General features: G+C 38.1%; 1 protein-coding gene across 9 annotated transcripts in view; it reads left to right on the top strand.

The window, feature by feature from the left end:
* The first annotated feature begins 113 nt into the window (after window positions 1-113).
* The window catches only part of sec31a (SEC31 homolog A, COPII coat complex component), a 23,239-nt gene continuing 5,076 nt past the window's right edge, over window positions 114-18,276 (top strand). For 3 of the 9 annotated variants that reach the window (XM_060895953.1, XM_060895952.1, XM_060895958.1), the window contains exons 1-23: window positions 114-302; window positions 3,126-3,205; window positions 3,630-3,753; window positions 5,037-5,235; window positions 5,347-5,442; window positions 5,661-5,801; window positions 5,912-6,054; window positions 6,256-6,355; window positions 7,132-7,290; window positions 7,377-7,529; window positions 7,652-7,894; window positions 8,023-8,097; window positions 8,532-8,582; window positions 10,018-10,194; window positions 11,226-11,349; window positions 11,514-11,692; window positions 11,864-11,990; window positions 12,085-12,230; window positions 12,386-12,559; window positions 13,126-13,317; window positions 14,870-14,965; window positions 16,615-16,711; window positions 17,084-17,479. In XM_060895953.1, coding sequence (XP_060751936.1) covers window positions 3,127-3,205; window positions 3,630-3,753; window positions 5,037-5,235; window positions 5,347-5,442; window positions 5,661-5,801; window positions 5,912-6,054; window positions 6,256-6,355; window positions 7,132-7,290; window positions 7,377-7,529; window positions 7,652-7,894; window positions 8,023-8,097; window positions 8,532-8,582; window positions 10,018-10,194; window positions 11,226-11,349; window positions 11,514-11,692; window positions 11,864-11,990; window positions 12,085-12,230; window positions 12,386-12,559; window positions 13,126-13,317; window positions 14,870-14,965; window positions 16,615-16,711; window positions 17,084-17,479 — 3,271 coding nt within the window. In that variant the 5' untranslated portion in view covers window positions 114-302; window position 3,126. The remainder of the gene's footprint in view (window positions 303-3,125; window positions 3,206-3,629; window positions 3,754-5,036; window positions 5,236-5,346; window positions 5,443-5,660; window positions 5,802-5,911; window positions 6,055-6,255; window positions 6,356-7,131; window positions 7,291-7,376; window positions 7,530-7,651; window positions 7,895-8,022; window positions 8,098-8,531; window positions 8,583-10,017; window positions 10,195-11,225; window positions 11,350-11,513; window positions 11,693-11,863; window positions 11,991-12,084; window positions 12,231-12,385; window positions 12,560-13,125; window positions 13,318-14,869; window positions 14,966-16,614; window positions 16,712-17,083; window positions 17,480-18,276) is intronic. The other 6 variants (XM_060895955.1, XM_060895954.1, XM_060895957.1 and 3 more) reach the window with 5 other exon arrangements.

Here is an 18,276-nt window from a genome sequence, read left to right as displayed (position 1 = left end):
AGGTCATTGAGGTCCTAAGTGTTATACAGTTGATAAGGTGGCTATGATTTTCACTATTTTAACAAATACACCATTGCTGCGTTCACCGGAAGTGTTTTTCTTTGGAGGCGGGACTTATTGTGCCACGTTGATGGAGACCAGTGGAGACGTGGAATTCTGTGTAACCGGGACAGCCGCTAACTCTGATCAGGGATCTCATACAAGCAAGAAAGGCAAACATTTGGTTGCCGATTACAGTTTTAAACCTATTTTGACAGCTTGAATGAGTTTGTGCATGCTCGTGAGCAGTGCTAAGAGGGAAGGTAAGCACTTTTAGTGCGATCGGTAACCTTTTGTAGCAGTGTTAGCATTACACTTCTGTGTTGCCCTGTAACAGGGTAACCTTTTTCTTCCCCACCTGTTTTTAGTTCCTGTGAATAACTTATGTTTTTGTACGGTTGTCATCAATCAAACTATCGACTGTTGTCTTATATTTGCGTATGATATCTGAAATATCTGAGCACAGATGGCTGTATTGTGTACAGCTGCAGTTGCTAGGTGGATTTTAGACGCTAATGTTATACTAGTAAGGTCCAGGATGGATCATGAATCACTTTGGGTTGTACTTTTGTGTTGTAAAAGTGATCAGTGATGTGCAGAACACTGACATTATTCGTGTAAATCTGATTCATGAAGCCAAACGAGTCGTTTAATCGAGTCGTAAAACGAACCTTAACCAGTCCACGTCACTTCTTTCCGCTTGTTGGAACGAACTCCAAGTTTAGTTTTGATTAAAAACAATCTGCAAGTCCGCTCCAGTGAGTTAGCTTGAAATTTGATTTTATTACACACGTGATTAATCGAGTTCATACAAATATAATCGAGTATCACATCAGTGTTTACTGTTTTTACTTCCTTCCTTTTATGAAGCCGTGCTCAGATTCATGCTAACTGTTTGGGAATTAGCAAGTGACGTATCGTTGAATTATGGCCCAGATAATCACACAAGAGTGTATAATTGTAACATAACGGAACGCAATAATTTCTAATATATGATTTTTTTTTTTATTAAATATTTTGGAGCAATGCTTTTGTGTAATAACCTGCATGTCTTGCTAATCTCCTAGCCGTTGCCTAGCCGTTACTAGCTAACAACGAACCGTTAGCTCTGAGAAGCATTAACGTGTTTTCTGAAATTAGTATGTGTACATAAATATTTTAGAATGTTTCTATCATGTATTAAATAAATAGTCGGCATGTGACTACGGAGAAAGTATACAAGCTACTTGAAGTTAATTATTTTACATAATTAGAAGGTAGCTAAAACTTATTAAAACTGCCAGACACAGGAACAGTTTCTTTCCCCAGGCAATCACAGTGATCAACAAACTCACCATAATTATATTCACTGCTTCATATCTATAAGTACTGCATTATCAGGACTGTCAGTCATCAAATCATCAGTATATATTACACACTATATATACACATATATTAATACTACTGCTGCTGCATATTGTACAAAAAGCAATTTGCAATTGCACAATATTGTTATTTGCACTTCCCACACTTTATGTACATAACTGATCAGTCATATTCTATATTCATATTTAATACTCATTCTGTCTATATTGTATCTCATTGTCGGCATATATATGGAGCCCCTAAAATGTTATTTGGTTTGACACATTTAGCTTAATATTAAGTATTTTTATGTTTAAGATAAAGCTGAAGGTTTTCTAATATAGTATAGCGTGGAACAGAGAAAGGTGATGGATTTGGAGTATGTCACGTCATATTGTTTACATTTTTAATTTGTTTATGCAAAATATGATGCTCCCTTCAGCACAATGGTAGTGTTTTTGTCTTGTGGCATGTAGAAGTTCCTGTGTTACGAGTTGATTCTCATAAAATCTTGGTTGAATTCTATAGATGTCAATATGAACTAAGCTTTGTATTGTGTAGGCTTGTGCATATGATGATGGTTGGCTTTATACTGTGCAAACATTTGACACAAATTTTCCAGACAAAATTTCACACCATTAAACAATTCTGTGGTTGTGAGTTGATGTAATGTATCTGAAAGCCCTAACGTAAGAAAAGCCACCAATAAGAGGACGCCGTGATTTAAGTTAAACTTAAGGCAGAGCTATAAATGTATTTGTACCAATGGCTGAAAGATGTTTCTGTTTTCTAACCCTGTTACATGACACCATGCTGATTGGTGACGTTATCAAAAATGTAGTAGTCATTACAGGTCTGTTTTTATCTGACATGGAATGCATACAATATCGTACAGTCTATTATAAAAGTCAGCCAAGATTCTTTTGCAATCAATTTTTACAGTGATAAGTTATAGCCTTAAGCTACAATTGGTCTTTTAAGCCACAATGTTCTTCTTGGTGACTTTATAACCAGGTGTTGTAGCAGTGTTAATATTTTGGTCCAAAATTTATAATAATATCCAATATTGTCTTAGGTCACAAAGGAACCAGAATCCACCACTGAATTATATAATTTAGATAAAGATCTTACTGATTTTACCTCATCCCCCCCCCCCGTCCTTTCTTCCCATGCCAGCATTATTATGAAATCCACCCTTTTAAAGCAGCCTTAAGCGTATGTTCAGCCTAACTTAGATCCAGTAGTGCCTTTTGTGATTTTGTCTACTGTATGTTTAGTAAGCGCTTTACTACAGACAAGAATATCAACATTTTTCCCAGCACTAAAAAAAAGCTACCAAAGTGTCACCCATGAAGCAAAAGTCTAAAAATAATTATTGAGAACAGTCAATAAATGTCTATGTAAAAGATTTACATTTTTCCAAGAATTTTAATTCTTTATTTAGTTAGACAGTCAAAAATTAAAGCAAAAAACATATAATACATTATTTCAGATACGGGCAAGATGTGTGTGTGTATATGTTTCGAATGGTTGTCTGGGTGTGGTTCTCATAACCACTACAACAAAACCAGTATATTGTCCCCAGCAGTCACACAGACAGGAGCTAGCAACCATGTTAAGGGTTTGCACATTATTATGTTCATATTCCTAGTGCAGGAAAATATGTTACATTTTCTGATCGAGATTGAGACAATGTGTTAAAAAATGTCAATTAAAGTTATTTAATGGTGTCTTCGTTACAGGATGAAGCTAAAAGAGATAAACCGCACCGCCATCCAGGCTTGGAGCCCAGCTCAGCACCACCCAATTTTCTTGGCTGCAGGTAAGTTTCACTCATATATATATCAGAAAGAGTATGAAGTATCTTCTCTGTATTCATAGCTGTGTCCCAAATGATGTACTGCACACTATGCACTAACACTAACGTTTCACTGAACAGAAGTATATGCTGTTTTCCAGTCGATGGCAAATGTCATGAATCACAGGTGTTGCCGTAAGATTTGGTGGAAAAGTACATTTTTAAAATGTTAAAAAATAATTCATCAACATTGACGTGTCTTGTCCACTTGAGGGTCGTCAGACATCTTAAATGTTGTGACGTTGTAAAGGAATGTTCCGTGTCAACTTCTTAGACTGTTTTTGCTGCAAATGAATAAAGAATAAAAGTGGATAAGTATGCAATGTGCCTTTCTCTGTTGTCTGTCTGGTTACAAAACAAATATTTATTTCTTGTTACTTTTTCCAAGGAACGTCTGCTCAGCAACTTGATTCTACATTTAGCACCAATGCCTCATTGGAGATTTTTGAACTGGACCTGGCCGAGCCTTCTTTGGCTATGAAGTTATGTGGTGCTTTCTCCTCACCCCACAGGTGTCTCTTTTACTTTATGCTAATGTTATTGTATGATGTTATGGGAAAATGATGACGACGTTATATATGATTATTTTTAAACAGCAGCACATTAAGATTTGATTATTTATCTTATAGCACAGAGATTTTCAAAGGTTGCAGGTTTTTGATTTATTAAAGAACAACACATTGTCAATAATTGTCCTGTTATAACTTACATTGTAGGATCTGTACACAGTTCCCACCTCAGCCATTTTTTACCCCCATCTCTCCTGTGGTGGACAACGTCCTAACAGAGAAAGTTATATAATGTTTATTACTATACTTGGATGATGTATATATTGTGCTATGAGCCCATGAATGAGCTGTTACTTTCAAAATAAAAAATGTATTAGAATGTTAATATAAACCTATGATTTTGATTACAGCCTGCACAATTATTAGAGCTATTATAGAAAATTAAAAACAACCATCAGACCAATCAGATTAGAGAATTCAGCAGCGCTGTGCCAGACTGTCAGGCCTGTTATATATACACTTGTTGAGCATCCCATTCTGGATTTAGTCCCCTTTGCTGTTGTAATAAGCTTTCCCAGAAGAGCAGACTTTTTTCTAGATTTTGATTCGTGGCTGTGGGGAATTTGGCCTGATTTAGAAAACAAGAACATTTTGGTTATCAAGTATGGCCAAGAAGCTTTTATTGTCATTTCAACCATATATAGCTGATGCAGTACACAGTGAAATGAGACAATGTTTCTCCAGGACCACGGTGCTACATAGAACAACACAGAGCTAAGGACTTAGTAAGTTAGTCCTAGCCACATAAAGTGCATCTATGTAACCTAGTGCAAACAAAAAAATACAATACACAAAAGACATTACACAAAAGCAGCGCCGACCAGAGTACATACTGTATATTCTATAGTGTGTGTGCAAAAATACTGGAATGAGTTGGCATGAAGAGGCCTGTGGAGCAATCAACATTCTATTTCATCCCAAAGGTATTTCTTGGTGTTAAGGTCAAGGCTCTGTGCAGGCCACTTGGGTTCCTCCACTCCAATCATGTCAAACCATGTCTTTATGTACCTTGTTTTGTGTCATGCAGGAACAGGTTTGGGCTGCTCAGTCCCACTGTCAAAGAACTATAATGCTAACTCATACAGGGGGAATTCTAGACCATTATCTGCTTCCAAAAGTGTGAAAACAGGGGAAGAACCTCATGAGTGTAATTGTCAAGGTGTTAACAACCTTTTTGCCATAATATATATAATATATAAATCCAGAATGCTCTCTTTCCTTTTCAGATACCACAAGCTGGTTTGGGGCCCACATGGCATTGACGATCAGGGCCAGCCTTCTGGAGTGCTCATAGCTGGAGGAGAGACTGGTAACATCATTCTCTATGATCCCTCCAAGATCATTGCTGGTGACAGTGAAGTGGTCATCGCTCAGATCGATAAACATGCAGGGCCTGTACGAGCCCTAGATGTCAATCCATTTCAGGTAATGACTGCTGAAGATACTATGTGCATGGCATTACTCTGCAGAGTTATATGTTGGTCAGAGTATGAAAATTATATTGTTTTTCTTTTGTTTTGTTTGTTTTCTCTAAAGACAAATCTGGTTGCATCTGGAGGTAATGAGTCGGAGATCTACATATGGGATTTGAACAGCTTCAGTACCCCGATGACTCCAGGACCGAAATCACAGGTGCACAAATTGTATTCACATTTCATGTGTTGTTTATTTATTAGGAGTAATTCCATTGAACAAAATAATAAACCTTAGGTAGTACATTTTTAATCACATTAGGTTCATGTGGAACAATCAGTGACATTGTACTTAATCAGTAGAAAGGATACCGCTGCGCTTCTCATGTTTTTTTTGCTGATTGTTTTGTTGCTGGTTGTTCTTGTTGCTATTGTTAGCCTCCGGAGGACATTAGCTGCATAGCATGGAACCGCCAGGTGCAGCACATCCTTGCCTCAGCCAGCCCCAGTGGCAGAGCCTCCATCTGGGACCTTAGGAAAAATGATCTCATTATCAAAGTCAGCGACCACTGCAACAGGGTGTGCGACTATTTCTTTTCTTTATGTTTGCTATTTGTTTTAAATGTTTGTATGCTTCTTAACTTTCAGAAATAACTGCTTAATTGAACATTTCAAATGATGTGTTTTAGATGCATTGCTCTGGTCTGGCATGGAATCCCGATGTTGCCACTCAGCTGGTGTTGGCTTCTGAAGATGACCGAATGCCTGTCATCCAAATGTGGGATCTGCGTTTTGCCACCTCTCCTCTCAAAGTTCTAGAGAACCACACAAGGTAGAAATAAAAGCATTTGGTATCCTGTTGTATACTTGTGATTGCAGAATGAATGTTTTAAAGCAAAGTCATGTTGACCTTGAATATTCTTATTTTTTATGTTAATGCAGTATGGAAATACTTGGAAATGGTTATTTCTTTTAACACTGACTTGGATGACTGAGAATTTTTTTTCTTAAATGTACTCTTGTGTGTTACCAGGGGTGTTCTGGCTATTGCTTGGAGTTTGGCTGACCCCGAGTTGCTGCTGAGTTGTGGGAAAGATAACCGGATCCTCTGTTGGAACCCCAACACCGCTGAAGTGAGTTATTCTCCAGATATTCTCACATCAATTAGTCCACATTCTTGTGGTTGCAATTACTATATGCTCTGAATTGTTTTCACACTGTACATAAATTAAATCAAATAAAAAATCCAAACTTGGCTGAGGGGCATTTATGTGGACACAAGGCTGAAAACATTATAAAGCTTTTTTGTTGTTGTTAATACCATTATGAAAAAAGGTAAACAAACCTACAGTTCTTGTATCACAGAAATCAGCCAGGTTTGTGTGAATAAAATAGTACAATAAAATACATTTGTACAAAAAAAATCTTTTGTTGCATATTTAGAATTTTTAATGTCCGTATTTCTCCATCTTTGGCTGATTGCGAATCTTGTGGATCTGTCAAGCAGTTTGAACATATTTGGTTTACTTTAATACATCCATTTAAGTAGTCTGATTATTTTGGTCCATACTCAAGGAAGCATACCTGTCCAAACAATCCAAAGGTGTAATGTACTAAATGTTTGATATAAATTGACTAAACATTACATATTTGAAAGCCCCACGCAGACACACTCAGTCAGCCACCATCAAACCACACCAGTCCTCTTGGGAATTTAAAATACTTGTGCTTCTATTTTTCACTGTATAATAATATATACAGCATTACAATAATAAGCAATACAATAATAAGCATTACTCTGGCTGTACTTAGTTACCAATCAGAACCTTTTTTGTAATGGCAAAGGCTAGAAAAGTCAGTTATTTTGTCTGATTGATGATTTTTGTTTGTGTCTGTTTGTTTTAACCAGGTTCTGTATGAGCTCCCAACCTCTCAGTGGTGCTTTGACATCCAGTGGTGCCCCAGGAACCCTGCTGTTCTGTCCGCTGCTTCTTTCGATGGGCGTATTAGCATGTACTCAATCATGGGAGGAAATAATGATGCAGTCAGCAATGCCCAGGCTGATCAGGTAGCTCTACTGTGACAAGAGTTTGCTGTGCATATCCTGGTTACGTTTAGCCCATGTATTACATTTTCATTTGTTTGGATTTGCAGATAAATTCCTCATTTGCCAACATGGATCCCTTTGGCACAGGCCAGACATTGCCCCCGCTGCAGCTGCCTCAACCCACCAGTGCTAACAGTACAGTCACACCACTGAAGAAACCCCCCAAATGGATCCGAAGACCAGTGGGGGCTTCCTTTGCTGTATGTTTTGTTCTAGTCCATCACAGAGCTAAATCTTATATGTATATGTTTGTAATTATTTGTGCTTATTTGGTATATGTGTATTATCTCTAACCAGTTATGTTTTTGTAATCGTCTACCAGTTTGGTGGTAAACTTGTCTCACTGGAAAACATCAAACCAACACCACAACAACAACAGCAGCAGCAGCAGCAGCCCATGGCCCACATCGTCCACATTAGCCAGGTTGTCACTGATACTGATTTTTTGAATCGCTCAAACCAACTTCAGGCCACGCTCACTTCTGGAAGCTTTGTGGGATTCTGCCAGAGGAAGATAGAAGTTGCACAGAACGAGTTTGAGAAGACTATTTGGGCTTTCTTAAAGGTAAAATACTAGCTACATGAAGTCAGATGCAGAGTGATGCTTATCAGATTATCTTCATGCTTTCAGAGCACTTGATTTGTGGTTCAGTGTGATTTCAGAGGCTTAATTAACTCGTGCGTTATTTTTAGGTTCATTTTGAAGATGATGCCCGGGGCAAATATTTGGAACTTCTGGGATACAAGAAGGAGGAACTAGCACTTAAGGTGATTCTCAAGCATACCTGAGATCTCATTAATTTATAACTTCATATAATCAATGCTGTAGTTAAAGAGCATTTACAGTTGACACCATTTCCCCATTGACACCCACAGGACCACACTCTATGTTGTATAAGTTCTGTATACGAAATATAACGTAGTGTAATTTAGTTAGTGTTGCAGCAGAATCTACTGAACCGTTTGTTACAGCCGAAACTTTCCAAGCCGTGTTGTTAGACAAAAATAATGTGGTATAAAACTCGATGCCGTGGTTTATTTATGTATTTATTTGTTTTTCTAAAATTAACTAAATTTATTGGTTAATTAAATTTGTTCCAGAGTGTCCCTTTTTGTAAGGGTTAGCCTTGTCCATTAACCTTGATTAGCTGCAAGCACTCCCTGTAGCACTCCCTGTCTATTAATATACTGTGTGTTTTCAGATTGCTTCAGCATTAGAAAAGAAAGACCTCAAATCAGATGAAGGCAATGAGGTATGGTCCTTCGTACAATGTTTTAGACTAAACTACACATGTAATTGATTACATTTTTGAAATGCTAATTCATTGATAACAGTCTAATTTTTAAATTACTCTTATGTTTGGGTATATTTGGGATATTTGTAGATCAGTGGGTTTCATTGTACCTCTTTATGAAGATGGTTAATTTGGCATTTGAGATGTGGTTTTAAAATTTAAGGCATTACTTTTGGGTTCTGGTATTATTTTGTTTTCTAATTTGTTTTTTTCAATGGTCAAAAATGAGATCATTTAAAAAACATGCATTGCATTAATGCATCTACCCCAGACAAAGGTTTAAATTTCTGACCAGTCCTCTGCATGCCTTTTTTTTTGTTTTGTTTTTTTTCTTCAAAAAATGATTCTTGTCTTTTTTTAACGTAAAGGTTGTGTCTTTAATTTGGTGGAAATCTATGATCACACCAGTTTTTGCTAATTGTACGACATTCCACAAATGCTGTGCCATCAGAAAAGGCTCAACCATCACCTGCATGCTTATGTTGAAACCTTTGTTGTATAATGATATTTATTTGCTAAACTCTTTGCCATTTCTTACACATCTTCCCTTCCCAACACCTGGTGTGGATGTGTGGAGTTCCTCTGCTTCTGTACTTGACCCTACTATTGCACCTGATTGTAATCCTTCACCTGGACTAGATATCATATCATTCCATTGCCCAAGCTTGATCCCGCTGATTGTGCCTTACTGAGACTGTCTAAAATTCGGCATGGGAAACCTGCATACCAGCCATTGGTTGAGCTTGGTGTGCAGGTTTTGAAAGAACCGTTTCTTGATCTTATTCTTGATGCCACTGTCAATCATGTTCATGACTTCAAAGCCAAACCTGAGCCTTCCTTTCCATTTGTGTCTCTGGTTGATTTCACCCCACCATCTGACCTCATCCCAACATCTGATCCTGTATCTGCTTTTGCCCCAACATATCTTGTTAAACCAATCTTTTCTGAAGACACAGCGGTTTGACCAGTATATATCTGAAGCCCAGACAGAACTGGTGCCTCTAATAGCACCTTCTGGTGCTTTACATGAACCTGAGTCTGATGTGGTTTCTCTAGATGAAGAGACTCGCTCTGTGCCTGCCCTGGCTCCACATGAGTCTGACAGATTTTCTAGTAATTGATATTGCTTCGATGATTTCCGTGCATCAGCAACAGTTCTAGACCCTGTCATTATCCACAGTCTATGCCATTATTAGGTCCTCTTGCTGGCTCAGAAGAACCAGTGTTAGTACCTCCGTTTGATCAACAACAGTCAAATTTCTCTTGCAACCTCACAGATGAGGCTGGCCTTCAGTTAGATTTTGTAACTCCAGCATTCCTCCAGCATGCATCAAGATCCTTACCTCAACTTGACCCACAGTCTGTTTCCATGTTTCCACCACATATGCCACAGCAACCTGAAATCGGTTTGACTCCAACGGAGGAGTCAGACGTTACACCCCAGACGGACACTGATCTTCCTGTTAATGGTCAGCCAGTATCTGAGCTGAATCTGAGTGCTGAACTGTTGGCTGAAGAGGAAGCCAAAGATGTGGCCCAAACTGCCAAGGAGCCAGTACTGCCAGAGGAGGTACCCTCAACCTGCCCGCCGTAGTCCAGTCCTCTGCCGTAGTATCCCTGTGTGATAGCATTATACTGCCCTCTTTTGCTAATCTTCACTAACTGCAAATTGCTAGCTGTTTGGATTAATACCTTAAGGTTATGGTTAAATGTTCTGGAACATCATTTGGGGTTTCACACAGGAATGCTGACATGTTTTGTAGTATCCTCCCAGTTATGATTTAATAAGTTATGATATAGATTTTTCTAGATTCCATTGTGCCCTAAGAGATGGTTTGATCAGTTTAAACTAGGAACAAATGAATCCTAAATATAAATGTTTTTTTTTTTTTTCCTTCTCTTTTGGACATTTTTGTATGGTTATGGAACTAATAGCAATATTTAATTTTGTTTTCCAGCATATCTAAATTGCAAAACTAAAAAATAATGCTATAAACTCTTAGGGGTAGTTTCCTGGATATGATTCGAGCCTAATCTAGGACTCCTCATGTTGGAATGTCAACAGTGATTTCCAATTGAATGTCTTTAACGTTGGTCTAGGAAAACATAGCCCTTAAAACCATAACTTACTCTGTAAACTATTATAAAATTAGTGTCTGTCCATTAAGCCTTTAATTTAAACATTTATTAAGCAGCATCTTTATTAGTTTCATTGTGCATGTTTCATTTGAAAATATCATGATTTTAGAGGAATTTGTCAGATTTTCATTTTGAGCAACTAATCAAATCTGTAAACTAAAGTCCGCATTTAAAGGCTGTTTAGATTTTACTCTGCTCTTCTTGCTCTCCCATTGTCAAAACTTTCAGCAGCATTCTAATCTGGCCAAATACTTTTTTTATAATAAAAAATGTGAATGTATTTGATGGGCAAAAATTTAGATCAACCCTGATATGTAAAGTGTGTTTTCAGCAGTCTAAGAGCGTTGAAAATACTTCATTATAAGCAATAATAAAGATATGTTTGATATTCAACATTTAAAAGTAAAGCCGAAGGAAAGCTGATTTTCTAAGTATTTAGTAACATCACTACTATATATCCAGGTGGAGGAGAATGGAGACATAACAGCAGAAGATGAAGCTGCAGAGAGCCCAGAGCTTGCAGAGATTCCTGCTGTTGAAGAGAAACCAGTTCAGCCGATCCCATCTAACACCAAAGATAAACTTGGCAAGTGTTTATCACTGAAATTGGGGACCTGTGTGTGTGTGTTTTTTTTTTATTTTTTTTATGTTAATTAGATTGATTTAAATTTCTATGAATTGTAAGATATTTAGGTTGCTAATTAAATTATTGTAATTGTCCTATTGATTTTGATTGATTTGGTGCTACAGATGTAGACGGACTGATCACCGAAGCACTCCTTATTGGGGACTTTGAGGCTGCTGTCAACCTTTGTCTCCATGACAACCGGATGGCAGATGCAATCATTCTAGCTATCGCTGGTGGACCAGAACTTCTTGAAAAAACCCAGAAAAAATACTTGACTAAAACTCGAAGCAAAATTGGGAAGGTGAGGCAAGACACTGATGTTCTTCTATACTAAGCTTTTCCACAGTTGATGTATTCATGTTAGGGCCTCCTTATTGTTGCTGACGGTTCTAACTGAGGCTCTAATGACCAGAATATGTTGATTTCCACCTAATAGTTCTGTTTAAAAATCTGTCTGCTTTTTACCTTGTAGATAATCAGTGCTGTTGTAATGAGGGACTGGTTGAATATACTTGAGACGTGTGATCTTCAGAATTGGAAGGAGGCTCTGGCCGCAGTCATGACCTATGCCAAACCTGAGGAGATTTCCTCCCTATGTGGTGAGTATAATGTTCAATATTAATGTTAGCATAGAATCTAAAGAGTAGACAAATCGAAGCACTAAGCTAATGGCCACTGTGATTGTGGCAACAGGACTGCTGGGCTCCAGGCTGGAGGCAGCTGAAGACTCTGATCTGCAGGCACAAGCTTGCCTTTGTTACATCTGTGCTGGTAGTTTAGAGCAGCTGGTGTCCTGTTGGTCCAAAGCACAAGATTCTAGCAGCCCGCTCTCACTGCAGGTAAGGCTCTAGTCTAATGAGTGCTAGTCTAATGACATTCATAAATACACTCCACATTTCTTTTCTTGTCCTACTTGTATGCCAGACATTCAAGCATCTAAAACCTTTAACCATAGGTGACTTCACAGATATGCTTTTTTTGTTTTTCTCTGTAGGACCTCGTAGAAAAAGTGATGATTCTGCGGCAGGCTGTGGAGAAGACACGAGGTGGAGCAGCCACTGCTGTAGGCACCTTGTGGGCAGAAAAGATAAGTCAGTATGCCAGCCTATTGGCCTCCCAGGGCAGCCTGCAAACTGCTATATCCTACCTGTCCACCAACACAAATGAGGCAAGCACAATGAAAATTCTTCTTTATTGCCATCTTTATTAAGGGTATACCAATCTGATTATGTTACATGCTAAAATGCAATTTTATTCTTTATCACAGTAACTCTCTTTAAGCTAAGATACTGTTAAAATATAGCAAAACAAAGTTCATATCAAATCAGTAAAGCTTTGGATATGTTGTATTTCTCACCAGTGAATGAAAGATTTAGATGGCTGTGTTTCAGCTGTACGTCTTGGTTAAAACTTTGGTTCATTCAGTTAAATGCAGTTTGCAAACAAGCCAAACCAATAGTATCAATTCAGCTCTAAATCAAAAAGTTTCATTCATTCATTCATTTTCTACCGCTTATCCGAACTACCTCGGGTCACGGGGTAGGCGTCATTGGGCATCAAGGCGTCATTGGGCATCAAGGCAGGATACACCCCGGACGGAGTGCCAACCCATCGCAGGGCAATCATAAAGTTTGAGTTATGAAAGGGATCTTAGACTGTCATTAGACATTTAATATCACCTGGATGGCTGGGATTGATCTGTTACATGATACCCTGTTTTATTTCTCCCCCCAGCTTGCAGTGCAGCAGTTGCGAGAGCGCCTGAGCAGAGCATTAGGACAGCAGGGAGTAGCGCCTGTACAGAACAGACATCCAGTGGCTCCTGCTGCTGTGCCCCAACAAGCGTACACACCAATCCAACCTCAAACTCAACCACTGCCTCCTCAGCCCACCCCTGCTCCTCCTACACAACAGTATTACCAGCAGGTACTGATCTCACACATATATACACATGCACACACACACACACCTATTATTCATACACAATAGGAGGGAAGTAGAATCCCAAATAAATATTCAGAGCTAAAAATGTGTTTATTAGACTTTTGTTAGTTAGGACTATCAATTTTCTTATTATTAAAAACCCTGAAGTCTAAGCTTGAGCTATGACCAGTAGGGTTGCAAAATTCCGGGAATTTTCAAGGCTGGAAACTTTCCATGGTAATTAACGGGAATATATGGGAATTAACGGGAATATATGGGAATTAACGGGAATATATGGGAATTAACGGGAATATATGGGAATTAACGGGAATATATGGGAATTAACGGGAATATATGGTAATTAACGGGAATATATAGGAATTAACGGGAATATATGGAAATAAACTGGGAATTAAAAAAAAAAAAATGCAGAGTTGCCTACAACAAGGAACTTAAATGTAGTTTAAATAATTTAAATACATAAATTAGTTTAAATACATAATTTTGTTTAAAACAACAAGATTTAATGCAATTTAAGTTGAATTTGTACCCTGCATTCCTCGGTCACTTGCACACAGAACACCGCTTACTGGAAGGCCATTGAGGCCAAACCCCCTGCATGTACTTGCACAGTAACACTTTATTTTAGGGTCATATAACTAGTTGTTTATTAGCATGAATATTAATAGAATATTGGCTATTTATTAGTACTTATTAAGCATTACCTTATTCTACATTCTTAATTGTACCCAATACCTAAACTTAATAACTACCTTACTAACTCTTAATAAGCAGTAAATTAGGAGTGTTGCCACATGCACAGATAATTTGATGACCCTCCCCACACATTCACCCCTGAAATTAAAAAATCCTCTATAATATCATGTTTATTACAATTAAGTTTATTATGTTTATTACAAGCATAATAATGTTATGCTTTTGTGTTACTCAATGAAATAATTAATTAAAGTTCTACTTACAATTAAATCAGTAAAGAATTTGTATTACCTTGCATGCATGTCTGCTTATGACCAAACAAAATGTTTATTTATGTTTGTATATGATATAGTTTATATAAATTTCCCTATATTACCAAATAATTCCCGTAAATTTGAGAAATGGAAAGTTTCCGGAAATTTACCGGAAACTTTCCGCCCCTTTACAACCCTAATGACCAGTAAGATGTATTGGTCAATTACTGGATAAACAGAGTAGAGCGGACTTCACACACACAAGTGCAATTTTTTATATGCATGCTGCCACCTTCTTTTTTTCTTTTTTTCTTTTTTTTTAATTAATTGGACAAGATATTAGCTGTGTAATTGATTCACTTATTTCTGAACAGTGAGTCTTACTCAGATGAGGGATTTGAGATGAGACTCAGATGAGACTGCTACCAGTCATCCATAATGTTACCATCAGTAATTCTTTATGTTAGCAACCCCCAACTCATTTTGACCTCCTTCCTTAAGCTTTCATTTGCGTCCTATCCATTCTCCTCATTCGATGGCAGCCACAGTGTGTGTGTGAGTGTGTGTGTCTCTGTTGTATTCAGGTTAGGGCTGCCTCTACTGTCACTTCCTGGAGTAACCAAACCCCAACCATTCTGCCCAGTGCCCCTCGTCCGCTAGTCCCTGCCAAAGACCCGCAGGTACAGTCGAAGCTGTGCCCGCACTACACACATGCACAACATACCATACTCTTTTTTTGGCTTTAGAAAACTGGAGTGTTATCTATATATTTTCTTGCCAGAAAGGTGTGTATGTCAGTCATTGAGAGCACTGCGTTAGACAATCTTTTTTTTTTTACTGTTTGTGCTGTATGATGATCTTCCAAGATTCTAACACTTTCCTTTCACTTATCCTTGGCTAAATTTAGAAATCTTCATTATGCAAGCTTAAAGTCTCGGTGAAGATACTGTGGTGTTTAATGTCCAGCCCAATTTGTATTTCTTAGCATCACTTTTGGACTTTTTAAGGTACTTTAACACAAGTCATTTTTAGTATTGTTCTGATTGATGGACAGAGAGTAATGCTATCCTTTTAGTTATTTAGTTAGTTATTGAAAAAGGAAAAAAATGGCAAGTGTATAGTGTGTGCTTGGTAAATCTCTAAAATCCAAATTAACATGCACTAACACAACAATCAACATCTCTCTATTCAACATCTTTCTCTTATTCTCTTTTGCTACTGAAGTGTTTAGAAAGCTATTCCGGCAGTGAAATTGTCTTTGTGCTAAGCGCAGTATTGATTTGAATTTATAGAATTGCAGTCCTTTGCACATGCTCACCCAAAGTCTCCCACAGTAAATCACAGTGCTGACTAACCCCACCACCCCAACCCCACGTCTCTTCAACCCTCAGTAGGATGCACCCAGTCCGACTGCCCATCGTGTTACACTCATGTGTCCATTATAAATCATGCATGTTGAGTCTTTTTATGTTAACATCTATCTATATTTGTGCTTTTATTCTTCAATTTTCACACTGTGCCAGGAGCAGCTGCTGATCAAGAGGCCTTCTGATCATTTTCCAAAGATTATGCTGTCCACCTGCATGTTAATTACACTTTCAGTCCTCACATTATGCCATAAGTATCTTAAGTAGCAAATTATACATGACCTGTTTATTTTATTTTATACATTTTATTTCCTGTGCCTTTTGTTTATTTTTAGCAAACTGTGGAACAAATGATACTGTTATAACAGAAGACCGCAATATCCACATAGATTGTCCGTAGGGATTTTCTTTAAAGCTTGTGGGATTATAAATAGGCATTAACTGTAACTTAAATCATGGGCATATCTATAACTGACTCATCATGGCTTCATATTGCAATTGGAATGTCTAGCCATATAATTGCATTACGTTACATTTGTTCATATTTTGCAGTAGTATCAGCCAGCAATGCATTATAACAATACAGGATATAAAAATCTTTGTAACGCAAAAAGTTATAAGTAAATTGTTATGACGCCTTTTTACATTTCCTGTCAACTATGTAGATTTTTTTGTTAATGTGAGAGAGGCTGTTTGTTATAATGCATTGCTTTACAGTACCATCTAATGCAAGGTACACATGACTTGAATTGTATTTTTGATATAAACCAGAAAGCAATCCACACATGAGGCTGATTATAATCACACGCTTAGGTTTCAGTATGATTTGATTTTGACGTGACATGACATGACATGATTGTAGGTGTTTGTGCAGGTTGAAAACTGGGCCCCATTCATGGTGACTTGATTATGAAATAATCATCATACCTCTCCTGCTTTTTCTTTTCTTCTTTCTGATATAGGCTGAGCCCAAACCTGCACCACCTTTCCCTTTGCAGGCTCCATTGAGCACAAGTCCTGCTGCAACCAGTGGGTTCATGTACTCACAGCAGTATCAGAGTAAGTATTCAGATGCACCTCAGTTTCTCAGACACATTTGCACATAGTGGTTCGCAAGCTTCTTCACTAAACTGGCAAACATTTTACAATGTTTGTGGGACTTTTTCCCATTCTGATGAGAATGGAGTTCAACTCTGCTGGAATGTGAAATGGCTAAATGTTAGAAAACATTTTGACATGGCTGTTGATAACATTATTTCTGCATGAGAACATTTTTCATAATAAATAACTGTCGTTTTCTGAACACGAACTACTATAACTAATGCTTATTACATTAGACCTTTTCATGTTTGAAATGATCTTTGCATGTTTGTCCTTTTGGAATGTTTTTGACTGCATTTGCCGACTCTCTATTTTCTGTGTAAATCTCAGACTACCCCCAGGTCCAGCAGTTCACACCTGGTGCTGGGGGACAAGCAATCTATCAACCTCTCCAGTACTCCTCCTCTACATCTACTCCTCTTCCTCCTCCACCTTCGTCTTCTGCTGCTGCTCCTTTCTACCCCTCTCAGTTTATGCCTCCTGCCAAATCTCAGGCTGTACCACACACCTTCCCCAGATCTCCTTTCTCTGCAAGCCAGCAGGCTCCCACTGCACCTCCTCTCTCTTCCACCTCCACCGCCTCCTTCTCTCCTCCTCCTTTCTCCTCTGGAGTCTCATTCCAGCACCACGGGCCGGGTTCTCCCACTGCCTTCCTCCCGCCTCCACCAACTGGAGCCTCAGGTACTCAGGCTGAGCCCAACATGATCCCAGGCTCCCAGATAACAGGTCTGCACCACAGTGCCTTCAATAAAACGCCCTCAAACGGACATCTAGCAAAGCTTGTGGCACCTCAGAGATTAGGTTAAAAAAACAACAATATTAGTTCAACAGGGATACATGGAAAATATAATGTGATATTTCACAGTATTTTGTGTAGGCTACATATACAGGGAGTGCAGAATTATTAGGGAAGTTGTATTTTTGAGGATTAATTTTATTATTGAACAACAACCATGTTCTCAATGAACCCAAAAAACTCATTAATAGCAAAGCTGAATATTTTTGGAAGTAGTTTTTAGTTTGTTTGTAGTTTTAGCTATTTTAGGAGGATATCTGTGTGTGCAGGTGACTATTACTGTGCATAATTATTAGGCAACTTAACAAAAAACAAATATATACCCATTTCAATTATTTATTTTCACCAGTGAAACCAATATTACATCTCAACATTCACTAATATACATTTCTGACATTCAAAAACAAATCAGTGACCAATATAGCCACCTTTCTTTGCAAGGACACTCAAAAGCCTGCCATCCATGGATTCTGTCAGTGTTTTGATCTGTTCACCGTCAACATTGCGTGCAGCAGCAACCACAGCCTCCCAGACACTCTTCAGAGAGGTGTACTGTTTTCCCTCCTTGTAAATCTCACATTTGATGATGGACCACAGGTTCTCTATGGGGTTCAGATCAGGTGAACAAGGAGGCCATGTCATTAGTTTTTCTTCTTTTAGACCCTTTCTTGCCAGCCACGCTGTGGAGTACTTGGACGCGTGTGATGGAGCATTGTCCTGCATGAAA

The sequence above is a fragment of the Tachysurus vachellii genome, chromosome 20 (assembly GCF_030014155.1).
Source record: "Tachysurus vachellii isolate PV-2020 chromosome 20, HZAU_Pvac_v1, whole genome shotgun sequence".
In the NCBI taxonomy this organism is placed as follows: domain Eukaryota; kingdom Metazoa; phylum Chordata; class Actinopteri; order Siluriformes; family Bagridae; genus Tachysurus; species Tachysurus vachellii.
The sequence above is the reverse complement of the archived record's forward strand: the minus strand, read 5'-3'. Positions and strand labels throughout refer to the sequence as shown.